Raw genomic sequence first — 16940 nt, 5'->3', positions numbered from 1 at the left:
CACACCCCCCCCCCCCCCCCCCCGCTCCATGCGACCAAGCCCCCGCCCCTGGCGGTGACCCGTGATCACGTGACTCCTTTTTTCACCTCCCTTTGCCCCAGCTTCCCGCCCACCCCGAGGTCCACGTGACGCAGCCCAGCTGGGCCGCGCCATTGTGAGCCTGCGGGGGGGGGAAATCCCCGACCCCGGAGGCAACACGCGTCCCTCACCGGCTGCTCATCGGCCCCTCACCGGGACCTCCCGTGCGCGCCGCCACTCGCTGGGGGACACGGCTGCTCTTACGCCCCGCACTCCCTGCCTTGGCGCGGAGCGCCCATCCCCGGTAACGAATGAATTCGCCCAGAGGGGGGAGGAACATGGCAGTGGGGCCGCTCCGCGCAGCCCGATCCCGGCGGGGGCGTGTCCGCGCCTGCGCAGCTGTGTGTTCGTGTTGTTGATGTACCGGCGGCTGCAGTCGGTCCTGGTCGGTCCCCGGCGCTCGGAGGGACTAAACTGCCCGGCCTGTCCCCCCCCCGCCGGGCCCAGCCCCGGCCCCGGGCACTTGCAGCGCCCGAGTCCCTGGGGCGAGCGCGCAGAGGCAGCAGGCGGCTCCTGCCCATGAGGGCCTGATGGAAAACACAAAGGAGCTGGTGAGTACCGGAGCCCGCGGGTGGTGCGGCCGCAGCAGCCCCGCGGAAGCTCCAGCCCCTGGGCAGGGGGGGGGGGGGGGGGGGGGAAGGAGAGCGGCGCGGGCTGAGTCGGGGGCGGGAGCTGAGCGATCCTTGGTGCCCATGTGGGGGGAGGCGGCGCCGCAGTGTGTGGGAGGAAGTCGGGGATATCCCCGGGTGTTGCGGGATGGCCCCGCGGGGTGCGGGGGGTTGTGCCCACCCGGGGCGGGGGCTCCAGGGGCCGGGCCGGCGCTGCTGCTCACGGAGGGTCCTGGGGAGCTGCGGGGGCGTCTGGCCAGGGCACGTGGGAGCGGCACGGCTGTACCCCTTTGTTGCGGCCCGGCTGTACGGGGTCGGGTTTTGTCCTTCGCCCCTCTTTTCTCCTGCCTCGGAGAAAAGTTTCAGCTTTTCGCGGGAGCGCTCGATCTGCTTCTCCCCCTGCTTCGCTGTAGTGCCGGGTTTCAGCAACTTCCTCCCGTAGTTCCAGTCTTTAAAGTTCAGTTTTCCAGTGTGGTCATGTTAAGTGCTGGAGAGTTTTCTTTATTATCAGCGCTTCAAAAGTTTTGAATTCTTTGCGGCGCTTCCCCCCCACTCCGTGCAATTTTTATGACTTCTGATGTTGAGGTTTTGTTCTTTTTGTGAAGAGTAGTAAACTCGTGAAACCAGTTTCACTTTCAAGTTGTTGATGGAAATGTTTGAAACTGTAGCAATTTCTGCCTGGCGTGGCTCTGAAAATTAGAAGCCCTTACTACAAAGCATATGCTGATTACAGTGAAAAATTCTGTGTGTGAAAAAGCAATTTATTTTAAAATGTGACTGGTAACTGTTGTGATTTTCTAAATCTAAACCTAGTCAAAACTGAAAGCTGAAGGGTAATCTCTTGTATTTTAAATTAAAATTATTTTGCAGGTTTTAGGACCTGCATTGACCTATTAATTGTATTCAACAGTTTGATTTTGACTTAAATGGAATGGATTAAGGCTATGAGAGTCTGATCTGGAGCCTTCAATGAGAACTAAAATAATATATTCCCTTAAGAAGGCAATAAAACTTGGCAGGTTAATTGTCTTTACTAATTTTTTCAGCCTAGGCATCATTTTGAGGAAGCATGTAATGTAGGCTGTAGGAAACTATGCAGAGGGATCTTGTCTCCTAGAAACAGTTTAGGTGTTGTTCTTGAGAATATGTGAGCTTGTGCACATGCAGAAAGATTGCAAACTGGAAGTAAGAGTTCCCTTCGCTGTTCCCTAAAGAACAAGGTGCCTCTGGCAGCAGTGGTAACGTGCACAAGAGTTCCCTCTTATTGGCTTTCATTTCTCTTACCTTCTAAAATTTGATTTAATTTTGCAAGGCTTTTCATATCTTCTGCAAACCACTACTGCATTCCTTCATTTCTCAGGTAAGTTGGTATACTCTGGGGATGTGGGGTCCTTTGCTGAACCTGGCTCTGAGCACATGGAATGAATTCAGGTGTTGAAGACTTTGGGTTTGGGTTGGTGGTGGTTTTGGGGTTCTTTACATTTAAATTTGTTATTTTATTTGGGGGTTTGTTTGTTTGTTTTAATGGTAACACAGTGTTTAAAGTGAAATATTTGCCTCTTCCTGATACTCCTGTAAGGGCTTTGTAGAAACATAATAGAGTTTGTAACAGATTTTTAGTTTTGTCAAAACTCAGATATTTCACAGATTAATCATCACACCCCCCCTCCAAAATTTCCTGCTAATGTGATATATTTTTTTATGAAAGAGTCTCCCCTCTTGTGTGAAACCCCCTGGGGAAGAGGCTATGGACAAAACCATTGACAAACAGCAGAAACTGGCTTCAGACAAAATGCTGTCATACATAGCAAATGAAGAGACAGGAAAAAACATTTCTGTAATTTTCCAGCAGAGATTTTACTTATAATAAGAGTGGAAGGCACATTTCCAGATAGAGGTGAGTTGCTTATATAAAAAAGTAAGTTTGGTTGGTTCTGATTTCCAGGAATCCCAAGATGTTTAGTTTTGGGGGTCTTTGTTTGTTTTTAATGAAAGCTGAAAGTGTGTTTTCTTTAAATTGGTACCATGTTTGAATTTTCTTTTTTGGTCATGTTCTGAGGCACAATTAGGCCTCAGAACACAACTCAGTTCTATAGGGACAAGCTACTATTCTACTGTAAATTGTTTTGGCCAACTTGCATTCAGAAGAGTTGTAATAAAATAGTTCTATTGTAGTGTTTCCTTAACATCCAGAGCTGAAACTAAGTTTGTAGCATAAAGCATCAATGAACTATTGGAAACAAAGCCTATGCATCAAATTTAAGTTTAACTTGGAAATACCCTTGGATCCATTAAGGATATGTGATTAAACTAAATCTGTCTTATGACAGACCCTTGGCTTGAAGGTTGTAGTGACCTCATTGTTGACCTTGTTGACCCATCTGTGCATAGTTCTGTCCTGTTTGGGAGGGTTGGAACTGAATATAGGAAGTGATGCCTCTGTTGAAGTGCTGCTGTACCTTTGCTGAGCTACAGCTCTTGTACTCCAAGCTCCAAATTACTGCCATTCTGAGTTCAAACCCCAGATTTAATTACAAAGTAACAACAACCATTTGGAGTAGTTTGAAACCTTTCTGTGGTTGTTCTGGATCTTCTTCCTGTGGCCAGCTTCGCTTACCCGGGGTCAATAGGTTTGGTTATACAATAATGGGGTGTTTTTCTTGCAAGTTCTTACCTTCAAAACTCTTTTGCATAAATTTTGCCAATGGTTGAGCATAGTCTTCATCAAGACACTAAAGCCATTTCCTAAGTAAGTGTTTGAAGTCTAAATAACATGAAATGATTTCTGGTTTTGCTATGGATTGCTCACCCTTTGTGCCCATTTTTTTGTGTGGTAAGAGTAGTTACTAAATTCAAAGAATGTATGCTATAATGTGTTGATCAAATTCAATGTGTGTGTATATATATGTATATTAAAATATATATTTAGAGTGAGAAACTGGTTATTTTCTTATTTGTTTAGAGTTGCCTTCCTGCTCTCAGGGAAACCAGTTTCCTCAACTATGTTCTTTCTATGTTCTTTTTTATACCATTTGCCTTATGTAATGCTTAATTAAGAGTATTTCTTAAAAATATTCTGTTGTCAAGTATTCACAGGGAGGAGGGGAAGAATAGGAAAATGGGAAGTTGGGCAGAATAAGAAAGCAGTTCTTAAGGGTTCCTTTCTCCACCCATCCCTTCAATAAAGAAAAGTATGCAAGAATTCCCCCCCCACCCCCCTGCCCCCCAGCCCCAAGCAAACAGTATGGGGTAATTTGCCAGTGCTGTTCATGACACATTTCACAGTGCTCTGACTGAAAACCTCTGTTGAGGAAGGAGTAATCTTATTAGGAAAATAAGCCTTAGCCAGAATGCCTGAAAGTTTGTCTCGTTCTTTTGTTTGTGCATTACTTCTGCTTAATGTACAGATAGACTCTATTAGTGGAGTAGTTACTCAAGCTGCTGCTCTTTTGGCATTAACCAGCTGCGAGGTTCTGTTTTATAGCAAGCCAGGCTCCTGCTCCAAGCAGTTTCTGTGGATAGACAGGAGGCTGGTCCCTGTTTTGTTAGAAGTTGAATACGGTTTGGGTTGGTTGTGTTTTGAGGAAAAGACAATCTCCTCAGCATAATTTTTAGTGCTAAGTCCAGCTTTGAAGAGTAGGAAGCTGGCTTTATGTTGATTTAACGGTTGGGGTTTTTTTTTTTGCCCACCTCGTTTTGACTCCAAGGACCTGCAGCTGCTGTGGGGAGATGGTGCTTCAGACAGACAAGGTGTTGCTGTCATCTGTGAAGCCTAAAAGGACTTGTCAAGAAATGCTTGTCCTTCATATGGCTAGAAATGACTTCCAACATTGCTTGTTCTGTTACCTCACCAGGGATTAGATGAGGCTCTTTGATCTGTCATTCCTGGGTTCTCCTTTTGCCTTTTCCAAAGATAGGAGGGATAACAACAAAGGGAGAGAGAATGTGTGCATAAAGTAGATGGTTCCAATTTCCTGGTATCTCTAATGAAGTTCACCATAGGGTATTAGAGGCCACCAGCACTTCAGGAACTGTTGATGAGATGGTTGAGAGCTTCTAGAAAAAGATAGAGGTCCTAGAAAATCAGAAAGGGGGAAATTTTGTACGTACTTTTTAAAAGAAAAAGGTGGAACCAGTTAGCAAGAACTCAGCAGAAATTGCAGGCTGCTGTACCAAAGCCACTGCTTTATCTTGGTTATAATTCTGTTTGAGGCATACATTGTCCTTTTTGTAAGGATGTGTCTTTGACCTTTGAATTCAAGCAATGCTCCTACTTTTTTCACTTCCAGATGTTAGAGCTCCTTTTCTTTTGTTCGTCTGAATTCTGCAGGAAGGGTTATCAAAGCTTCCTCTTGTTCACTTTTTTTCCTACAAATGCTGTGTTTCAACATGGATTAAAAAGAACCTCTGTGGTGTTTATTATCAAAATAGAAGTGTTTTGATCTGTTCCAACAAAATTCCAGCACAGGTATTTGTATATCATCTTCCCTAACTTTTACCTCCTTTTATGTATGAAGTATTTTGCTGGTTTTTTTCCCTGCAAACTCTACCTTTTTGAAATCTCACAAAACATTTTGAGTAGTTTCCCCAATTGCAATCGAGGTAAGAACTACAAATTAACATTAAGAATGTCCTGCATGAATTATCTGGCAAGAGCTGGGATACAAATTTTTTATAAAAAACTACAGTATTATTTTAAAATTATAAGCAAAATTATTGATTTCAGTTGCAGATTTGGTATTCAATAATTTTGAATTGGAACAGTTTGTCTGAATATTAAGTAAATAGAAAGGTGATATGTGAGGTTTGTTTTGACAGTGTAGTTAAACTCAAAAACTTGATGATTGCTACTTTTGAAGTTGTATAAAACTGAAGAATGATTTTTCCTAATTGAGCGCCCAACTTTCCATTTACAAAGAGAAGCTGTTTTCCTTCCCATCTGTGGATATTTTGGCAAAGAGAGCTTAGCAGTGATAGTGAGATACTAAATGGAAGTGATGCAAAAGAACAACAAAAATCCAGGTGCACTGTTGTGGTCACCTTGCCCTGTGCTTCAGCTTCTGGTCCTTCACCTTGCCCCCAGCTTCCCAGTTCTTCCACCTTCCCTGGCAGTAGGAGCAGAGCTGGCATGGGGAGTTGGAGGGACTGGGAATGGGCTGCACTTCAATTCCTTCTGAGTGGCAACAGCATTTAAGACCACTGAGCAAAGTTACGACCCTATAGGTCCAGGGTTCTCCAGTCTGGAGTGGGAAGAGGATATCCTGAGACAGGCTTTTACAGCCTCCATAAGAGGGCTGAGGCCATAAAATCACTCCTTGGTATAGGATGAGGCCCTAGTCTCTTAGTGAAATTGGACTAGCTGTCTTAGAGGATGAGGACATGAAGAGGGAGATCCTTCACTGGGCTTTGAAACACCACAAGTATCTGTCCATAAAACCTTCTAAGCATCACAGTGCTTTGGTAGTACTGCTGGGAATGGTTCATACGAAATCACAATTTATATCTTAGCAGAGACTGTGGTGAAGAGAACTTAAATACTGTGAGATATTAAGGAGTTCCTGAAATCTTGAGGAAGATGACTAGTTTTCATTTTCTACTCTGAAAATCCTGGCAGTGTTGGCAGGACACTGTATCCATGGCGATGTTGTGCTCATCTTCTAACTTAAGCTGCACACATGTGCACACACAAACAAGCCACTGGTCATGCATGTTGACAGCAGATGGGACAGGTGACACTGCTGACAGCATGGGTCAGGGCTGGGTTTTGTCTGCTATGGCTCAGTGTTTCCTCTAACAATCCCATGGGCTGGTTTCAGTGCCTTGAGGAAGTTGTCAGGTTATGCCCTATCCTAAATTTGATTTAATACAATATATTTTTTTTTTGGCTGGAGAGTACATTCATAATTAACATTATACTGACTTGGTTGTTTTGTTTCAGAACTACTGTAAGTGTGTTTAAAGTGTTTGCCTTATTGCATAACCTTTTGTGCTTACTGGGTTTCTGGAGAATATTTTTCTTAAATAATTGCTTTGGGACAGTGTGGAAATCAGTTTTCCCTTGTACCTATTAGGAAATTCTTCCGTAACTGGATTTATTTAGATTGCAAAGTAGAATATATTATAATAAAGGCACAGCATGGCAGAAAAAGGCTTGAATGAGATCAAACAATAAAGATGTTCAGGCATATGCTCTAGGAAAGGGATTTGGGAAATTGTGATGAAATCTTGAAGCTATGAATCCAAATGCAATTTAAGAAGGAAAAGCCCAATCACATTACTTTTTCTGCACTGACTTTTAAATAAAATTATCTCTTGGAAAAGGAAGTTGAGCCAAAGGCTTTCTTAATTTTTCTTATTTTCTTGCCTATACTTCACTCCCCTACTGGTGCTTTTATTATAGAATTTCTTTGTTTTCTCTTTATTTATTTCCTCCCAAACTTAGTAGATACTAAGATTATGGAAATAATATGAAACATAAAATGTTTTTTTAGCTTAATGAGGGCAGCTCACATAGGCGTAGTCTTGTTTCAATAGAGCTGTGTAAGATATTAATAAATGAAAACTGTCACTCTATCAAAATGCATTTGATGGATGTGCCTCAGAAAAAGTACATCAGTTAATCTCTTGTTTCTTTCCTGTCTTTGCGGGAAATTGCTTAACTGTCATGCCTTCTGTAAAATTGTGTGGTTTTATCCTACTTCAGATTTTTTTATTATAGAAAAACTATTATGTAACAAGTTTTTTGTATATGACAGTGGCAAATTAGTCACCTTTCTCTCTTTCAGCATTTGTACAGACCCTATTGCCATAGTAACTGAGCTCTTCATAATGGTTAATGTATTAATCCTCTGAACAGCCCTGTGAGCTGGAGAGGTGTTCCTGCTTCACACGGGAGTCACGGAATCATAGGGGAGCTAAGTGATTTATGGATAACCCCACAAGCCAATAAGAGCAGAGAGCCTCTCATTCCTTTTGCTGTGGTATAAGTGCCTTCTTGATTGAACTGTCTTTTCTCTGCCCAGCTTTCTCAAATGAAAGAATTTTAGTGGAATTGGCTGCAGCCATCTGGAATGTGCTCATTTGCATAGAAGATCAGTGTGGCTGTCAGTGTTCAGCTCATCAGACTTAATGAACTCTAAAGATACCCAGGAAATTATATGTATGGATGGCTCCTGTGTATTCTCAGTGGATCATGAGATAGATTTTTTTCTTTCTGTATATCACAACACCAAAAATTGGCCAGTTTTGATTATACCAATGCTCATGTAATTGGCAATACATGGCTCATGTCTGTGCTGATACAGCAGTGCCTTAGAATATCTGCTTTTGAAGACTGACCTGTGAAACTTTTTAAGCTTGACTTTGAAATCTTTCCATTCAGAACATTCTGCTATTATTTGGGTTTTTTTTGTTGTTTGGTTATTTTTAATTTTTAGACAGAACATAGTTCCCGAGTGGAAAGGAAACGCCAAGACTCGTTCGGGATGTTTGACGGTTATGATAGTTGTAGTGAGGACACCAGCAGCAGCTCCAGTTCAGATGAAAGTGAGGAGGAGGTTGCTCCTTTGCCGTCCAGTCTCCCAATTATCAAGAACAATGGGCAAGTTTATACTTATCCAGATGGCAAATCTGGCATGGGTAAGTATCTACTATGTGAGTGCAAGGAGTTGGATATTGATGGATTTTAGCCTATGCTGGGTTGTGAGGGTCCCATCCCAAATGTTGGTCCCACTGAAAAGGGACCAAAGCAGCTAAAGGGTTGGGGTTGGTTAATTTTGGGACGGGGAATTCTTTGGGTTCTGCTAAACTGAAATAAGAGAGGGTTTGAATCCTGCTGACAGGGAAGAAATAGTATGGGAACATCTGCCCTCCTGTCAAATGTGTTGTGTTTACACATGCACGTGTGTGTTCTCATGTGCATTGGTTTTATTCTTGGAGCTTGAGGACAGTATCAGTGTGTTCTATCTATGCCAGGGCATGCCTTCTCTCTGCCCTTTATGTTACACGTACAATACGTTTAAATATTTCTTCCTATACTAGGAAAACTTCATTACTGCTACTGTATAAACCCTGTTAGTGTATACCTGTTCACTCCTCACTAGCTGTGAGATGGAGGATACTAGGAAAATAAATTGAAAGGGAAGATTTCTTTTATCAGGGAAAAATATTTTATGTGAAATCCAGGTGATTAGTGTAGAGCTCTCTCTGGGCAGACTTTGGGTGTTGTCTCACTGGCATTAGTTGGTCTCTGAGTCTTACAGACCCATATACACTGTGGGTGATGCTGTCCATCTCTGAAACATGATTCTAGCCAGAAAAAAAAAAAAAACACTGGTGGGCTGGAGTATTTCGGATATACTAAGTTATTAATCAGACAGTAGATCTGGTTTTATTTCAGGTTGGAAGTATTAAATATTTAGCGGAAACCAAGATTGGCAAGCCCAGCTTCAAAGCAGATGCTTCCTTGAGAACAATGAAAAACCAAAAATCAGCTTGAGCTGATTTAGCTGGGCCATTCACTTGCACCGGGGGTGAAATTAATAGGGAGCAGAAAGAGGCACTGTTTCACCAGTGAACTTGAGGTTCTTACTGTTTCACTGATATTAGTGGTGGTGTTTTAAATTTTTTTCCTGTGCAATTTTCTTTGGGGTCAAACCCTCAGAAACTGTTTGATGGTACCACCTCCAGGACGTTCATTCTGTCCTCTATGTTCTGAATTTTTACTGTGATTTTAACTACATTCTTAATATTTTGAGTTTTTTTTTCTCTCCTCTGATTAGCTACATGTGAGATGTGTGGGATGGTTGGTGTCCGGGATGCTTTTTACTCTAAAACCAAGCGCTTCTGCAGCGTGTCGTGCTCCAGAAGCTATTCCTCCAATTCCAAGAAGGCCAGCATTCTGGCCAGGCTTCAGGTAGCGGTACAGACACCGTTTTCTTTACATCCTTTCTGTCGTCTCTGGTGGTGAAATTGTGTATTTGTACAGATGGCTGCATGTTTTAAGATCAGTTTTCTTGGGTTTGAGGGTTTTCTTTATAGAGTTGCAAAATAGGTATATGTCCATTGATTTAAAGTATTAATCAAGTAATCATCCAGGCATGTTTGAGTATTCAAGAAAAGATAAATGTCAAGAAATATCATTATAACTTGTCTCAAATTCATTGCAACAAATGCCAAGGAATTGCATTGCTATGAGTTAGATTAAAAGTTCTGCCTTTTGACCTGCTTTTAAGAGATACCTTTTTTTCAGGTAAACAACAGTGAATCTATAGTGCTGTTCAAGTTGGGATAGTAGTACAAAAGTCATCTTTTGGACACTCCTTACTACTGGTTTTTAAATTTATTTAAAAATGCATGTGTGATACTTAGTCTCTGTGTACTTCTGATTTTAGTTTAAATCTGTCAAAGATAGCTGCAGACGTGTGGGTATTTCCTGACGAGAGTTTAGAAAGGTGTTATTTACTTGGGTTGTTTTTTTTTTTTTTTTTTTTTTAGGGTAAACCTCCAACAAAGAAGGCTAAAGTTCTACAAAAACAGCCCTTAGTGGCTAAATTAGCAGCATATGCCCAGTACCAAGCAACTTTACAAAACCAGGCAAAGACAAAAGCAGGTAACAGCATATAAATGGAGCTGAAACAAAAACACTGAAAGATTTGTGCTTCATGAGCAGCTTCCTAACTGAAATAACTTTCCCTTAGCAGCTGTCCCTGTGGAAGGTTTCAGCTGGGGTAACTACATCAATAGTAATAGCTTTACAGCAGCTCCTGTTACCTGCTTTAAACATGTGAGTATTTCACAGTTTGTGCTTTCCTTCTCTGTGTGTGTATAAGTGAGTCCATGGAAGTTCTTGAATTCATTTTTTCAAAACATTCATGTCCAAATATTTTTCATGATCTATGAAATATAATTGTGAGTATGACTACTTTTTAGATAATTTATCTGTCCTTTAAAATCATTCTGAACACCATCAGTTACTTTCGTCATATATACACTCCCTAAACAAAAAGGAAGGCTTTACGTACTTGAGAATTGTTTTTCTTATGTCCAAGTCACATAATCATCTCATGTACTGCAGAGTTACAAACCTGCCAAGTCAAGCTGTACTGAAAACAGTTACAAAAGGCTTTTTAGATTAAGTCAGGCTTGTTCCATTGTGTTGGACTGATCTTTTCTTTACATATTTAGATTTGGGGTTTTCTTTCTTAATTTTTAATCAGATTCTCCCTGTCAGTCATGCTGCCAGGTAGTCTAGTATGAGGGAAAATTAAGGCTGTTTAGAAATACGAAATTTAAAAAGTTGGTTTTCTTTGTTTTAGAGTTTCAAAAGTTTCAGACAAAAATACGTTATTTAATAACTGAGGAAATTAGGGGTTGTAGAAAATATTTAGGGCCATCTGTCTTTAATGTGTTTATAAAATTCCAGTATTTAGACATTAGACTGACAATTTAAAATATTGTCTGTACTCTCTGTCTCTTAAGTAAAAGAGTTGTCAGAAGGTATTTTCTCAGCATATTTTTTCATTTGAGAAGTTGAAGTGTACTGTATTGCAAAATTTTTGTCTTGCTCTAAATTATGTACTGAAAGTTGTAATCAAAACAAACATTTTGCTTCATGGAAGTTGTCCATGAGAGAGAAGAGAAATATTTTCTTTCCAGCTTAGGAATTCCTGCTGAGCCCTCTCAGATCATAAACCAGTGGAAGTTGAGGGCTTCTGGCAGTTCGCACTCCATGAATAGTACCCTTTATGCCCTGAGGCCTCAGCTACTGCTCAGAACAGAGCCTTGCATTAGGAGAACTTGGGGAATTTGTATCAAATCCACATGCTTGAGTCAGCATGTTTGCACTTTGCTTTCACAGCTATGTACGTGTAATAAGTGATTTCATAGTCCATATCAAAAAGTATCATTTGATAACATGGGCTGTGGTATTGTATCTACAAATGTCTCGGGGTGGGTGGCATCCTCTATTAGAGACAGCTACAATTGTCAAATCACTTCTAAATTATGCTCTGTTGTTACATTTTATTAAAATCAGTTGTATCTTTGTTTCTCACTGCTTCATTCACTCAGCTGCACAGTGCTCCAATAATGTGAACCAAGATCACACTCATGGTCACATTGTACCTCGAAAATTTTCACAAGATAATGGCACAGTGCTACCAAGTACCCTGAAAGTTGTTTCTTTTCTGTCCTCATTTTCCTTTTTCATACAAGTAAAATGCAAATCCTGCAGTTTTCTTTGGAGATTTCTAATTCTTTGATGGATATGAGTTAGTGTTATAAGGGTATGGTTTGCATTTAACTTTGCTGTAATTATTTATTTGAAAAATACATTATTTAGACCAGTCAGAATCTGAAAAACACATCAGTGCTCTTTTGTTAGGTCCTTCTCTTTGTCCCACTCTCCATTGATAATTAAATGGTATTCTTTTTGACTTTCTGGAAAGATTATTGCTATTTTCTGTATACTGTATTGCTTTGATTTGTAAAAGTTTGTATTTGCTGATGTTTCTTTACCATCCATATTATGGATTTCATACACCTGTATGTGTGTGATGGAATATATAAAGCTTATTCTGTTCAAGATCAAAGTTTTGAGTTGACAGTAAAATCATTACATATCTACCCTTAAATTCATTGTTCAATAAAATATATTGAATTTACTGGTTATACTGGGTATATCTGTATGGATATTTGATAGGGAACATTAGGATCAATATTAAAAAAAATTTAAAGGAATTATGTGATGTGAGATTTTGCTTAGTTTTTTTTAATAACCTGGCATACTTCAGTATCTCAGGTCTGATGTCGAATTCGCACATCAGTTTTTCTGGTTTTGTTTTTTTCCTGGGAAGCTATTTCTTCTTCAATTTAAAACAGCTACATTTTAGAATTAAAGTATCTAAATCTTGGGAAGTTCTTTCTCTTTATGATAAGAATTAATTTCAAAGTATTTTGATGTGCTTTTTGTGCTTGCATGTTGCATTTATTCCAGACTTAGGTGTTGAGTAACGGTAACGAAATTCAGTAGCAATAGAGTGGCCATGCCTGTGACTTCAGTGTTCAGTAAGCTGAAGTAGGGACCTGCTTTGGTTTATGTCTTACAGGAAGCCCATGACAATGCCAGAATTCCCATTTGTGCACCTTGCAGCCTCTTTTTCTATTTTGTCAAATTGCATTAATCAGGCACACAGCAGTAGCTGCTGCAAGGAGAAAAACTCAATGTTCTTAATATTGAGTTATAGCTTAGTCACATACAGTGAGCTCATTGCTGACCTGCATTCACTTTTTCTCCTCTAAACACTTTTTACTCTTTTCTATAGTTGCTTTTATTAGTTCAAACCATTCCTACAACTGAAAGCAGATTACAGTGGTTTGAGTAATTTCTCAGTACTACTTACTGGAAAATTTTATGCACAATTAAGAGCAATTATTTCTTTTCACTCTGTTGCTAATGAGTGGCACATTTCCTGAAGTTCTTTCTTCCACCTGAATTTTATTCTGAGCTGAAATATTTTCATTCTCTTGATTTCATCTGTTTTTAAACTATATCCAGTGATTTAAGGGAGCATTTCCAGGGTGCTACACTGGGTGGCAGTATTCTGCTTTAAAGGTTTTTGTTTAAAGCGTTTTGCATGTTTTCTCCTCTGGCATTACCTGTTGTTGGGGCACTGCTTACACACGAGGTTTCAGCATTCCGTACAATTCAGGAATTGGTAGCATCACCATCAGGGTTTGCCATTAAAATCCTGATTTAATTTAAAATCTGGAATAATGGCAGTGTTGATACCATCCAAAACCTCTAGAAGCCACTTATTTAAGCCATGTGAGCTCTTTATTCAGGTGCATATGTGGAATACTTGGCCTTTAGGTGCTCCTGTCAAACAGGCCCTTCCTGACTGCACCTTACCTTGCAGAGAAGGCCCTTGGTGCTCACAGATAGACCCCTTCCAGGTCATGTCCCGGAGCAGGAAGCCAGGAACCAGCTCTTCCTTGTTTGGGAGTGATGTGAAGTGGATCTCTTCGTCATGAGTCTGAAAGGTAAATTTGTTCTTACGTGTAAATGATGGTTCTGCTAGTTCACACTATGCCAATCCAGACTGCAGTCACCTTCCAGCCAGCAGATAAGTAAGACTCAACACTTCTCTAGTGCATTTTGAGTTTTTAAAAGCGCTCTTCGAACATTGATTGATTAATCAGATGAGACAGAGGAGAGATGAAGGAAGATGGCTGTCATAGCCCTGGTTTATCCAGGTCTTCCTGCTTCAAGAATATCCCTAATGAGTGAAGGAGACTAAGATAGTGCAGTGTAGCAGGTGTGCTGTAAACCATCCCTCAGGACAGTATCGTCTGACATTTCAGCAGTGATGCTGCACAGGATGGCTTCCTTCTTGAAAGGGTGAGCCATATGGATTGGTGTAGGAGAACTAGCAGAACCAATGTTTTCACAGACAAGGACAAATTTAACTTTCTGCTATTTCCATCTATACCAATCCACGCTCTGGAAATGAAATTTCTATTGTAGGTTGATGTCAGGAGAAGTGTTTTGATGTACCATTCTCTCTGAATCAACTGAATAGATGAGCAGGCAATAAAATGTACTTCAGTGCAGCTGGATTATGACATTAGTCAGCACTGTTATTTTTGATTGTTTGGCCTCATCTTTATCTCTTTACAGGCAACAAGATTTGCTAAAATACACAGTTTGAAAAGTTTATTTCCTCAATTCCATTCAAAAACCTACACATGCCAGTTTAGGGAGGGTAGTGATCACAGAATGGGACTTAAGTTGTATCTACCTATTTTGTGTTTGAAAATAAGCCATCATCTTTTCAGTTGGATTTTTCTCTGGCTGCAGTTGGCAGAAGAGAGCTCTGTGGTCTAGACTGGTGTAGATGGGACATAGCAGAACATGAAGAGACCAGGCTTCAAGAATAGAAACTGGCATACTTACATAATTTAAGAGTTGAAACTAGCCTTAAGTTTTGTATAACCTCAAATACTTCAGCTAGTGAAGGGTTTCCTTTTTTTAAGATAAATTCAGCTTCTAGTGCTGCTAATGGCAATTGCTGATTACCAGCAAAATTCCAATATTGTAATTTTCAGTCATTCAGGATTAATCTACATTTCTTCACTTCAACTTCTCTGGAGTTGGAGGCTATTTGCACTGAGTGGTTCAGTTCTCTGGGTGAGAAGAGCTTTGTGAATGAGATACAGTGCCGAGCCGGAGGGTCCCTCCTTCAGTTGTCCCAGTGATAGCTGGGTAACCTCTGAACTGATAAAAAATTATTTTTCTCAGCATTTATGTGACTGTTGTTATAAAACAACCAGAATATGAATCTCTCTCTCTCCTGGGTAGTCTCAAGTTTAATGCAGACTGTTTAATGAGAAATTTTCTAACTTGTTACCAATATAACTTCGGTTGAGTTACTGTTAAGAATTTAGTTTCTTCAGCACTGTGCATTCTCTTATCTACAATACCATCTTTGACTGACATTTCATTATGCTCTGTTCAACAAAATGTTCTTCCAGAGATGGCAAACTAAATGTAATTTCTATCACCAGCTTCTGCAAACCCTTACGAGTTTATCAGGTGGATATTCCTTCTTGTTCCTAACATATTCCTCACATGGGACAGTGTAAGGCATCTTGCTGTGCCTTTCCTCCTGGTGTTCATTAAAAAGGTGCCACTCAGAGCCTTCTGTTCTTTTTGTCTGCTCCATGGAGTGATCACTTGCAGGTGATGTGAAAGCCTGTTCCTCTGAGAGGATGTGAACCAGTGGGTAATAAACCCCACCATAATAAATCATCAGAATAGATTAAAGAAATAATTTTTAGGTATTCTTCCAGCAGTATGCATGACTTGCAGAATTTAAAGGTTTTGATGTCTGTGCTTACAGGTACCATGATTTTCTTGCAAGTAGAATTGCATAGTGATTTCCACCATTCTTACTAACATCAGTAGTTTCTTCCTAATTGAAACATCATAGAATAAAACTGACCTTTGAGAATGTACAATTTGTGATTAACTGCTGTTTAAACTTGAAATACTATGGGGTTTTTTTTCAGTAAATACACAGGAATAATTGGATACGATTACAGTATTATGCATAGTTGTCAAATCAAAACAAAAGTAGGTTCTCATAGAAACAGTGGTTTCTAACCATATGTTTGTTATATGTATATTGAATGTTTTGTCTTTTTAAGTTGCTTGTAGCACACTGAGATAACAAAAAATTAATATTTTCACATGGTGAGCTGATGACTTTTTAACCCCAACCTTGACAGGCACCCATGGGGACTTGCTGGGGTGATATTGCAGAAGGAGTGCGAGTGGAGGTTCCAAACACTGACTGCAGCCTACCTACCAAAGTCTTCTGGATAGCTGGAATTGTAAAATTAGCAGGTAAATGTGTTTTAGTTGCAATTAATCAAAAGAACTGTGTGGTGAGATCAAGTACTTTAGTCAGTGTTTACCTGTTGAGAGTAATTCTGACACTGGTCAGGTTGGCAGAGCTGTGTCTGTAGGTTATACATTGTAGTGCTGTTACTGCTCTACACTGGCTGCTGTGATGCTTGAGAATGCCTATCCTTGGTTTGGTTTTTTTAATATTGCCTCAGAGCAGTGCAGAACAGAAAGGAGACATAGTATGAGCTGTCAAGAAGCCTCATTATACAAATCACTTTTCTTGGTAAAAAGTTAGAAATTCAAGGTTACAGATCTAAGATATGAAAAAGCAGATACTGTGCATAATTAATTTTGTCCTCTTTTGTGCAACTTCTAAAGGTTTATAGTTCAAGAATTTTAATCTTATTTAAATTTACTTACATGGTAATACATGCACATTTATCAAAATAATCAACTCTGTGCATTAATAGCATCCAGAAATGTGCTATAAAAAACTTGCTATTAAAAATTATATTTAGAAAACCAATGTAATGTACATGATGATTGGTCAAGAAATATTCATACATATTTTATAATCTTGTTTCATTATTGTATTTTTTTTTGATACTTTCTTTCAGGCTACAATGCTCTGCTGAGATATGAAGGATTTGAAAATGATTCAAGTCTTGACTTCTGGTGCAACATTTGTGGGTCTGACATCCATCCAGTTGGTTGGTGTGCAACCAGTGGGAAGCCTTTAGTTCCTCCTCGAAGTATGTAAATAGTAGTTTTACTGACTCATTTCAAAGACTCTTTATTAAACTAAATTTGGTCATGGTCCAGATATCAAAATATTCTTTTACCAT

General features: G+C 40.0%; 1 protein-coding gene across 12 annotated transcripts in view; it reads left to right on the top strand.

Annotated features, from left to right (window-relative positions):
• The first annotated feature begins 159 nt into the window (after positions 1-159).
• Positions 160-16940, top strand: part of MBTD1 (mbt domain containing 1) — a 35722-nt gene continuing 18941 nt past the window's right edge. The window contains exons 1-9 of one of the 12 annotated variants that reach the window (XM_053960688.1): positions 604-629; positions 1999-2046; positions 2395-2583; positions 8123-8324; positions 9467-9606; positions 10182-10296; positions 10385-10470; positions 15975-16092; positions 16713-16847. In XM_053960688.1, coding sequence (XP_053816663.1) covers positions 8171-8324; positions 9467-9606; positions 10182-10296; positions 10385-10470; positions 15975-16092; positions 16713-16847 — 748 coding nt within the window. In that variant the 5' untranslated portion in view covers positions 604-629; positions 1999-2046; positions 2395-2583; positions 8123-8170. Of the gene's footprint in view, positions 630-924; positions 2047-2198; positions 2584-5017; positions 5155-6194; positions 8325-9466; positions 9607-10181; positions 10297-10384; positions 10471-15974; positions 16093-16712; positions 16848-16940 lie in introns of those variants that run through there. The other 11 variants (XM_053960686.1, XM_053960689.1, XM_053960683.1 and 8 more) reach the window with 11 other exon arrangements.

This window comes from Vidua chalybeata, chromosome 19 (assembly GCF_026979565.1).
Source record: "Vidua chalybeata isolate OUT-0048 chromosome 19, bVidCha1 merged haplotype, whole genome shotgun sequence".
Lineage (NCBI taxonomy): Eukaryota > Metazoa > Chordata > Aves > Passeriformes > Viduidae > Vidua > Vidua chalybeata.
This window is presented reverse-complemented; position numbering and strand designations above follow the sequence as displayed.